This window comes from Natator depressus, chromosome 1 (genome assembly GCF_965152275.1).
Source record: "Natator depressus isolate rNatDep1 chromosome 1, rNatDep2.hap1, whole genome shotgun sequence".
Lineage (NCBI taxonomy): Eukaryota > Metazoa > Chordata > Testudines > Cheloniidae > Natator > Natator depressus.
The window spans coordinates 33,204,865-33,216,157 of record NC_134234.1 but is presented as its reverse complement, the minus strand read 5'-3'; the positions used below and the strand labels follow the sequence as shown (position 1 = coordinate 33,216,157).

Below are 11,293 nucleotides of genomic sequence, written 5' to 3'. Positions count from 1 at the left end.
AGTTCGCTCAGTGTCCGGTTTTCACAAATTGGAAAGTTAGCCACCTTAGTCCTCTCCCCTACATGAGGGGCATCTGTTAGAGACCTCCTGCTCCTTGTAATGCATCCCCATTCTAGCTGTCCTCCTCAGCTGAGCTTTTGTTTTACATATGCCAGGTGCTCATCATCAGGCCCTACAGCTTCAGCTGGAAGGCACCTAACTACTCTCTGGTGGGGCTGGGTCCATCTCCTTTTAAAAGGCCAGTCACCTTGTGACACTGAGAAACTAAGAGATTATTAGTGTTTTTAATTTTTAGCCTAGCCAATGTAGTTTCAGGTACTATTTTTATCTAAATTACAGAGAAGGGCTTTGTTTTGCTGTCTTCTCAGCTGAACCATAAAAACACAGGGGAGATGCATTTCTGGAAGGTACTCAGTACAATTATGAAAGCTGTACAAGAACCAGAGCAGATCAGAGAAATAACAGAATGCCAGAAATATAGAACTGTAAACTATTTTGACTTGGTGCATGTTATATATCCAAACTACCCCATAACAAAAATGTAATTTTATTTTAACATTTTAATTTACTAGAGGCTCTTGATGAGGCTTAGTCACAGAGAACAAAAGTGAGTGAAAAGAAGATAGGATGGTTTTGTGGTTAAAGCACTGGCATGGGACTCAGGAATCTGAATTCAGCTCCCAGCTCTGCCACAAACTGTTTGTGTGATCCTGGATAAGTTACTTAATCTCTCTGTGCTTCAACTCCCAATCTTCAAAACTGAGATAGCACAGCACAGTGGTGCTGTGACAAAATATTCATTATTTGTGATGCAGTCAGCTGTCACTTTGATGGAGCTATACAATGACCTACATAAATAGAAATTATTCTCCTCTAATTTATGAGTTTGCTAGCAAGGAATGACACTTTTTCATGCTTTCTATTCTATAAAAGTCTACACACATTCCACTCTTTAAAATAAGGCATGCTTACCTAACTTTTATATTTTTCCTCCACAAAAATGTTAACATCATCTTCAAATTTATAGGTATCATGAAAAAACTTTAAAGAAATACTCTTGCAAAATTAGTCATGGAAGGACTTCTAAAGATTTTTTTCTCTGCTATTCTTATAAAGCAGCCATTCTCAAACTGTGGGTTGCAACCCCATTTTAATGGGGTCGCCAGGGCTGGCGTAAGACTTCCTGGACCCCATGGGATGGAGCCAAAGCCTGAGGGCTTCAGCCCTGAGTGGCGAGACTCAGGTTACAGGCCCTCCACCTGGGCTTCAGCTTTCCCCCCACCCCCAGCTCAGGGCAGCAGAGCTCAGGCTTTGGTCCCCCCTCCTGGGGTTGTGTAGTAATTTTCACTCTCAGAAGGGGGTCACAGTGTAATGAAGTTTGAGAACCCGTTATACAGTATATTTAGCTCTACAGAAGACAGAAGAATGACTACAATTCAGTCATATAGTATAATAGCGAGTGATGTACAACGCTCTCGAGTACGCAGAGAAATTTCACAATACTTTCACATCACACGTCTTTTGTTCTGATTGCTTAACGGCATGAAACAACAACAACAGACTACAATAGTCTGTAGAGCCGATGCCAATTTAAACAGGGTGTGCAAAGTATGAAAACTGCAATCCTGGTTCAAAATATTCTTAAGAAGGATGAAGAAAGAGGGTATTTGCACCTTACTATTGTTCTCGATCAACAATATATTGCCCTATTGATGAGGAGAACAAACTTACATTTCGTTATTGAGGCCTAAGTGACCCACTTGAAACTGTTATTGAGAAAAGGTTACTTAATTAATGATTCCAATAAGATTTGCTTATATACAGTTTTGTTTCCTTCTGTCCTTAGCAGCCTTTATCCACTCTTGTCATAAACATAAAGGGAAGAGTATCCACCTTTCTATATACAGAACTATAAAATCCCTCCTGGCCAGAGGCAAAACCCTTTCACCTGCAAAGGGTTAAGAAGCTAGGATAACCTCGCTGGCACCTGACCAAAATGACCAATGAGGAGACAAGTTACTTTCAAAGCTGGAGGGGGGGAACAAAGGGTCTGTCTGTCTGTGTGATGCTTTTGCTGGGACCAGGTCAGGAATGCTCTTCAGAACTTCTGTTAAGTTAGTAAGTAATCTAGCTAGAAATGCGTTAGATTTTCTTTTGTTTAATGGCTGGTAAAATAGCTGTGCTGAATGGAATGTATATTCCTGTTTTGTGTCTTTTTGTAACTTAAGGTTTTGCCTAGAGGGATTCTCTATGTTTTGAATCTGATTACCCTGTAAGGTATTTACCATCCTGATTTTACAGAGGTGATTCTTTTACCTTTTCTTTAATTAAAATTCTTCTTTTAGGAACCTGATTGATTTTTTCATTGTTCTTAAGATTTAATGGTTTGGGTCTGTGTTCACCTGTACAAATTGGTGAGGATTTTTATCAAGCCTTCCCCAGGAAAGGGGGTGTAGGGCTTGGGGGGATATTTTGCGGAGGGGGAAGATGTCTCCAAGTAGGCTCTTTCCCTGTTCTTTGTTTAACACGCTTGGTGGTGGCAGCATAGGGTTCAAGGACAAGGCAAAGTTTGTACCTTGGGGAAGTTTTTAACCTAAGCTGGTCAGAATAAGCTTAGGGGGTCTTTCATGCAGGTCCCCACATCTGTACCCTAGAGTTCAGAGTTGTCAAGGTTCCTTCCCCACTCTGAACACTTTCAGTTACCCCCTCATTTCCATGGGTACATGCATACACACACAAATGCACGCACTAGCTGTTCCAGCATTCTCTTCAAATGTTTACAGCTACAACATAGGTTCCTTTTATGTACAACCTAGCTAGTCTCTCTGTATATCACTATGATATGTCAATATCCCCTTCACACACCTCTTAGCCACCCAATATTTTCTCCTGTCTTCTATAACACTACAACATAGAGCATACTCAAACATAACATGGCCCCAATCCTGTATTGAGCTTGGGCAGGAGGACCCTTGCCCCCATGTGCAGCTCATTGTAGGATCAAGGCCTAGAACAGTGGTCTCCAACCTTTTTAAGCATAAGATCACTTTTTGAATTTAAGTGCAACCCAGGATCTACCCCGCCCCTTCTCTGAAGCAGGGGGCTGGTATGCAGGAGGGGGTGCGGACTCTGGGCTGAGGCCAAGGGGTTCAGGGGGGGGGGGACTCTGGGCTGAGCCTAGGACAGGGAGTTGGGGTGTAGGAGGTAGTGAGGGGTGCAAGCTCTGGGAGGGAGTTTGGATGCACGAGGGGGCTCTGGGATGGGACAGGGGGTTGGGGTGTAGGAGAGGGGTTGGGGTGTAGGCTCCAGGAGGGGGCTCAGGGCTGGGGCAGGGGGTTGTGGTGTGGAAGGGGTGCAGGCTCCCACCGGGCGGCACTTACCTTGGGCGGTGGCACAGCAGGGCTAAGGCAAGTTCCCTGCCTGCCCCAGTCCCGCACCACTCCCAGAAGTTGCTGGCATGTCCCTGCAGCCCCTGGGGAAAGGGGGGCACGTGGCTCTGGGTGCTGCCCCTCCCTACAGGTCAATGGGAGCTGCAGAGGCAGTGCCTACAGGTGGGAGCAGCACACGGAGACCCCCTCCTCCCCATGCAGGGATGTGCCGGCCAATTCGGGAGCAGAGTGGGGCCAGGGCAGGCAGGGAGCCTGCCTTAACCCTGCTGCACCACTGGACTTTTAGCAGCCAGAGACAGCAATTGACTGGCAGAGGCTCTGCGATCAACCAGTCAATCGCGATCTACTGGTTGGTGACTACTGGTCTAGAACTTTCCAAGATAAATAATCTCTATGCTGCTGTTAGTAGTAATAGTAGTAGAGAAAAGAAAAATACCCTGTAATATATTTCCCCATATCTTTCATAAACACTGGCTTTCCTAAAATCAATCAGCACTCATGGGAAAACACAATTTGCAGATAAATCTTCTCTAACATGGCACTGGCTCCTTTAACTATTTTCTTAATCTGTGACACATTTTAAAAAATTCATTCATATAACACTATCTCACGTAGGCCAACACAAACTGCCTCCTGTATTGCATCATTTAATGCAGCATCTCATGTAAACAGGCGAGACTAGGAAGAGCTGACTCAATGCAATGACAGTCAGGCCAGGTGAAGGAAGAGTAGAACAAAAGAGAATGGCAGGTGGCATTCTCAAACTCAAAACAATATTTAAAAAAGAAAAGAGAGAATTCAAAGTTTCAGCAACAAAACAAAAAACAGGAGAAAATGACTTAGGCAGAGAAAATGGTAGAAGTAGGGGGGAAAATGCCATGTCTTTCGTAGTATACTTGCAATGGAGGAAACCCAACTCAGGCCGAGGTGGCAGACACCAAGACTTAGGGCCTTAGGCCCAGAATGAAAATTCAGTGGATGTTAGAAGCCTAAATACCTTTATGGATCTGGGCCCTAATCCTGAAAAATGATCCACACACGTAGATCTGTGTGTCTATATTTGTTTCAGTGGTACTCTACACAGATAGAAGGAATCAAGAGAGCTCCACCCAGGTGGATCAGACACACGCATGCATGCATACACAGTACCCAGAGAGTTTGTTTGTTCTTTTAAAGAAATGATGTGACATACATAAAGCTTACTCAAAGGAAGGGACCCATCCTAGACGCAAGCCATAAAAATGTGTAGTAATACATGCCTGGAGAGTCAAATTGTAGGAATATAACCATTGGGAAATACAACTTAAAATAGTTTTATTTCCTAACATTCCTGATGTTTATGGTGCACACTGAGGCAGGGAGTAGCTAGCATTTTGAAATGTACTCACACACTTGCTGATCTGTTGCTCTCAATCTATATCCATAAACTCCCAAGGCCGGCATGCGAGATGCTAAGCAATGAGCAAAAGGCTGAGTGTCATCAACTTCCACTGCCTTCAGTGGGAGTTGTAGATGCTGAGAATTTCTCAGGACAAGGTTCCATGTGATTAACAACCAGTGTGGCCAACTTTTTCAGTTTTTGTTGTTGTTCCTCAAAGCCCTAGCTCTTGGATTCATGATTATGTGTGAGTCAGTTTTTGCCTTTAAAAAGTAAGTTTCTAGCCTTCATGATTGCAGAGAAAAGCTTGAAAATATGACCTGAGGTCACCTGAAAGGCTCAAAATTTAGAAATTAGAGTCCAAGATTAAATTATTTCTTTAAAATCTCATGATTTTTAAGCCAAACTAATGATTTTTTGAGGCCTGACCTGTGATTTTTGTAATGCTTGGGTTTGGAAATACTGCTAACATGGTAGATGCAATATATGCTGAGCCCTTGCAGTGCATTAAAAGGCCTGATCAGTGCTATCCCACAAAAAATATTGCCTTCAGACTGGACAGGAGGATCTGTGGGATCAAGTCCCCATATTGAGAGAGAACCTGAACGGAGCAGGCAGACAGGGTATGTCTACACCCAGGGGTTCTCGCTTGCCTCCAGCATTTATAATGGTGTTAAATATATTAAACAGTGTGCTTAACTTAATGGGGGGGGGGGGGTTCGCACTCAGAGGCTTGCAATGTGAAAGGGATCACCAGTAAAAAAAAGTTTTAGACCTACTGGGCCACACAGCAGTTTGGAGCCACCCTCTCAGCCTCGTCAACAGACTTCGGCTAGCAGGAATCAGGCTAGTGCTCTACAAAGAGCTGTACGCAGCCAGCGCTTTGAAGTTGTGGTTTGGGCTGGAGATGGGGCTTTGAAACCCAGCGGACAGAGACTTCAGAGCTGGAGCCCAGACCACACCAAAAGTACTATCTATAACACAGCTATTTTGAGAGACCTAGCACCCTGACTGAGGCTGGCTCCAAAACGCTGCGTAGACATACCCGCAAAGGCCGAGTAGCAGGCAGCACTCAGCTGATCCTCGCTGGCCAGCTGCCTTCCAGGGTTGGCTGACTTCATGGGGGTGGAAATCAAGGACTGAGGTGTGGTGGTTTCAGAGTAGCAGCCCTGTTAGTCTGTATTCGCAAAAAGAAAAAGGAGGGCTTGTGGCACCTTAGAGACTAACCAATTTATTTGAGCATAAGCGGTACCTCACGAAAGCTTATGCGCTAATAAATCTGTTAGTCTTTAAGGTGCCACAAGTACTCCTTTTCTTTCTGAGGTGCGGTGGGGATTGACAAGCCTCCACCGGGGCTGGTCGGGCGGGACGGTGGAGGGAGGGAGGGAGGGAAGGCTGGCTCCTGCCAGGCAGAGCGGAGAGGAAGTTTCCAAGGAGAGGGGCTGCATTCACCCTGAATCCTGCCCCGAGGGAATGAATTCTGCACCCCACCTCCCCGTGCCCACCTGCCTGTGGCCACGTCCCTAACGCGGCTGGGGCACATCAGGGGGGAGCAGAGCGGAAACGAAGCCCCCCCCAGCCCCAAGGGGACGCGCCGCCCGTGGGAAGGCCACCGGCGGCCTCTCTCCCAGGCTCGGTCCCTAGCCCACAGGCCTAGGCGCGGCTCCCCGCAGCGGGGCGGGAACCGCTTCCTCCGCCCCCTGCCGCCAAGGCAGCCGCCGCTTCAGCCTGTCCCCCCCCCGCCGGGCCGCGCCGCGCCGCGCCGCGCCCCTCCGCTCCCGCCAGCTCCACCACGTGAGCTCCCTGCCGCGGGGCCCCGCTCTCCGCCTGGCTGCTCGCAGAGAGGCGCGGAGTTGGGGCGGGCGCAACCGGCCAGCGCAAGGTAGCAGCAGCGCTCGGCCCTCGCCTCCTGCCCTGGGGGCTGTCTAGGGCTAGGCACGGGGCAGACCCCCGCCCCCCCTTCCCTCCCAGGACCATGAGACGATCCGCGGGGGCTGTCAGCCTTTTGCACGCGGCGGCGCTGCTGCTGCTGCTCGCCGCCTCCTGTCTCGCCGCGCTCGGTAAGTCAGAGCCGTGGGTAACGGTGCGCCCAGAAGGGGCTTTGCCCTGTGTGCCGGCGCCGTGCTCCGAGTGGGACCCGAACCGCCCCCTGCCGGGCCCCTGACGGCTGCTCGCCTCCCACGTGGGTGAAGGGCCCCTGGCAGAGCAAATCACCGGGGAGACCTAGCAGTCTGGCGAGTGCTCCTTGTAGGGGCTGCCCGGACATTGGAAGTGGCCTTAGCTCACCTAGCTCAGTGTTCCTCAACCTTTTCTGAAAGCAGGGACCGGCTTGCTGCCTTCCTAAACTGTGTCCGAGAGATGCCAAGGACCGGTTGCTCAGAAACCTAGCCCTTCGTCCTGGCACAACTGCCTGGCTGCTGTTCGGGTATCGCTGTACTGAGGTCCCAGTTAAAACGGTCTTGTATTTCCGAAGCCTGGGATAGCCTGGAGAGATGTAAATCCAGCTTTCATTAGAGTCCCGGGAGCCTCTGGTCATGCAGGTGTATAAAAGCAAGTTTTCATACCACACGGATACTAAGGGGGTGTTAGTCTCTAACTAGAGCAGTCATCATCTTAGTTTGTTTTGCACACTGGGGCTTTTTAAGATAAGGGATCAAATACAGGTATAGCAGAAGTGTGTTGTGCCTTTCAAAGACACTTGCAAAAGATGCTTTTCACCATTCTAGGATGATCTAATCTAAGGCGTAGATGGCTACTTTATGTCAAAATCACACTTTGCAATCAGGATTACAGTTTTACAGTGTGCAGAAAGATTTACGATCTGCATTTACTGAGTGATGGTATCATATTTATTGGCTCAGTTGTGCACATCTTATCCACTCTGTAAGTGATGACATGCTAAGCTATGTCCAAATAGAAATTTTACTCCCTTAGGGACGGAGGGAGGGAATGGACCAGGTTTGCTTTTACCCTCAGGCAATGCCCACTTCAGATGGATTAGCTAAAGTACAAAAAGAAAAGGAGTACTAGTGGCACCTTAGAGACTAACCAATTTATTTGAGCATAAGCTTTCGTGAGCTACAGCTCACTTCATCGGAATGCATCCGATGAAGTGAGCTGTAGCTCACGAAAGCTTATGCTCAAATAAATTGGTTAGTCTCTAAGGTGCCACTAGTACGCCTTTTCTTTTTGCGAATACAGACTAACACGGCTGCTACTCTGAAACATAGCTAAAGTACAGAGTCTGGGAATCTGTTGTGCACACTTCCAAAATTACCCTCATTTCAAACACACAGTTTACCTTTGGTTTTATCATGTTTACTGTTTGGTTACATTGTTAACTTTTTTCCTAATAAAATCTGAACCATGGCACTGAGATTGCAGAAATAATCTCATAACCTGTTTGTTCTATGACCTGCAAGATGTCTAGGGTAGGAATTGAAATCGGAATAAAATTGTATTAGAATAAAATTGTATTAGCCATTGGGTCAGTAAAGAAGCAAAAGCTCAGAAAACCAGACCAAAAAATTATGTTATTGGAGAGAATCGCCATCTGTCTGTTTTAAAGGTGTCTTGCAAAGGAAAAGAAAAGTGGTTTTGATGTATAAAAAGGCCCAAAATGTGTATTCCTTTTTTAAAATAATTATAATAATAAAAATCAGTCTGCTGCTTTCTTTACAATGGAAATTCAGGTCATATCTTCCCAGTTTTTCTTGGAGGATCCTATGGATGTCTAGTAGGTTTTGATTTCACAGATACTAAGGATGCAAAACATGACTGAATAAAAATCACTTCCCCTCTTAATCACAGTGTTTAAAACTTTCTTTTTGGTTTCTATTAAGATGCATTTGATTCAAATGTCTAACAAACGATTGGAAGAGAAAGGTCTTTTGTTAAAGAATCAATTCCTAACCCCTTCAATTTATAGCTGAAAGCTCTCAATCCATAACTCTGATTCCTCTAAAGGAGACCTCCAACAAAACGGGAGACAAGATTTGACATTTTTGATACTGCTAAAGTGAAAAAACAAGTAGAACCCCCTCCCTTTCTTTCCTTAAAAAAAATTCCCATAAACCTTCTTGTACATTGCAAGAAAGCAGAAAAGGAAACAACTCCCCTAGATTTTGTTTTCTTGTTCAGCTTTGAATTCCACTATCCCCTCTTCCCTTCAACAAAGAAAAATACTAATTTATGTGGACACGAAATAGGGAGAGAAGATACTCATATACGAGATCAGTACAATCGAAACCATAGCTGACAGAAGCAACTGGAACAATGGAACAAGGTGCCTAGATCAAGGTCCTTCCAGTGAACTATCCTAGGGGCCTACACTAGATGTCAGAGAAAGGAGAGGAGGGAGCCATAATATTCCTGGCTGGTTGTGTAGTATAGTGTCATAAATTGGGGGAGGGAGGAAATAGTTTCCCGATCCCAGCTGAAGATCAGCAAATGCCCTAAGGCGGTGCTACATTTATGGCAAGACTGGTATCTGCTGCTCTTTCTGCAGTTGTGGGATTACTCTTCTATGTAAGGAAGGGCCCCTTTTTGTCTTGCACTGGTCTGGTGCTTATAATAATGTTTGCTTCAAGTGGCTGATCCCTGCAAGTATACAGATTGCTGCCGTCTCACATCAGATGAGTTCTTTAACTCAAGTTGTGAAAGCACCAGATTCAGTCCACACTGATGATAACCCTCTGAAAACACTCATACCATAAGGATGGCTGTAAAAAGCTAGACAGATAGAATCCCAGAAAAATTACTTTCAAGGAGTCCCACACAAACACAACAATTTTGTTTCAATAAGTAACCAAAATAATCTGCAAAAAAGCAACCTGACATCAGAAACTAAAGTGAAATATCACTTGGTCTAGCAATCCTGAATTGTTTCTCGTCTTACAGATACACAGTCAGTTTAAAAAAAAAACAAAAAAAAAAACGAGGAGTACTTGTGGCACCTTAGAGACTAACTAACAAATTTATTTGGGCATAAAACTTATGCTCAAATAAATTTGTTAGTCTCTAAGGTGCCACAAGTAGTCCTCGGTGCGGTTTTTTTTTTGTTTTGTTTTGCTGATACAGACTAACATGGCTACCACTCTGAAACAGTTAGTAAAAGTTTTTACACTGAGTTTACTTTGGTGAAACTGCAATGAAAAATAGAATTAAAAAAGCAGGTGGAGGAATATGACAGGCTTTAAAGTCTCCATTTCAGTAGAAAACAACTCTCCCTTGGATAAAAAAATGCTCTTCTGAAGGAACATATGCTGTAACCTGTCTATTGTCTTTTTGTAATGCATTATGACCCTGTCATACAATGAAACACTGCAGGAGGTTCTGTTTTACCTAAGGAACAGCATGATTTGTCTTTGTAAACCAATATAAAACCCTGGTAAGCAAGCTGACTGGCAAATATTGGTTAAATGTTGAAAGAAGATAGTTCTGTTTTTATTATCTGTATTTTCCATGAACTGTAAAATAGCATTTTCTTTTTTGAGAAATGTGATATTTATGAGCTGTGCTTAACTGACTGTGTAGAAAAATAAGCTATTAGCGCCTGATCCAAAGACATTGGAAAGATTCAGATGACTTCAGTGGGCTTTGGATCAGGCCGTTACTATGATATAGTGATGAAATTACAAGTTCTATTCCAAGACGAGTAACATAAAGGAACACTGTCAATGTAAAGACCTTTTTTTATATTAGGTAATTTTAAAACATTGTCAGTTGCTAATAGAGTACCCCTTAAATATTATGTTCTGACTTTTTAAAAATCTAAATTCTGTTCAAAAATGTTGGGCAGGTTTTTCTGCTTTCCTGTTGATGTTTGTCTATTTCAGCAAGGATGAAAATGATTCACTAGTTGACAGTACACTGGAAAGTGTGAAACTGACAGTACTCAAAATGCTGTCAAATACACAAAGTAAATGGGCCCTGAGAAAATAGAGAGAAATAGGTTTTCAGATAGAATTGTGATTTCAAATTGATCGTGTTTTTTTAATCTGCTACTAAGTTATGAATATGTGTCAAATATTTAAGGAGAAAACTTTATTAGAAAATTATGGTTTAAAAATAAAAAAAATCAATTTATGAATGTGTAAAATCCCAGAGATTCAGAGTTATGGTTGCATTTAAAAACAAAAAAGTGGAAATGCAGAGTTAAGTTATATCAGACAAAATTCTGCTCTGTGTTTGTGTCCTCATCCACCTACATCCAAAGATAGATAACTGAACATTGACACATTATAAACGTTCAACATTGGCAAAACCAGCCACATACCCCTACTGTACAATGCTATGCTTGACATATGGACATGTGCACTTGCTTGTGAGTTGCTGGTACCAAGCCCTGTGATCGCTCCTGTGATCGTGGATTCTCAACTTGGGAGCTTAGGGCCCCAGAGTGGTCACAGCCACCTTCCCTTTCTTTATCTCTAGATGGGAGTGAGAAAGAGGTGTCCCTCCCCCCAATGTTTTTATACCTAAGAGTGGCCATACTGAGTCAGACCAATGGTCCATCTAGCCCAGT

At 44.4% G+C, this 11,293-nt stretch overlaps 1 protein-coding gene across 1 annotated transcript in view; it reads left to right on the top strand.

Annotated features, from left to right (window-relative positions):
• The first annotated feature begins 6,549 nt into the window (after positions 1-6,549).
• Positions 6,550-11,293, top strand: part of TMEM123 (transmembrane protein 123) — a 34,662-nt gene continuing 29,918 nt past the window's right edge. The window contains exon 1 of the mRNA XM_074957183.1: positions 6,550-6,827. Coding sequence (XP_074813284.1) covers positions 6,743-6,827 — 85 coding nt within the window. The 5' untranslated portion in view covers positions 6,550-6,742. The remainder of the gene's footprint in view (positions 6,828-11,293) is intronic.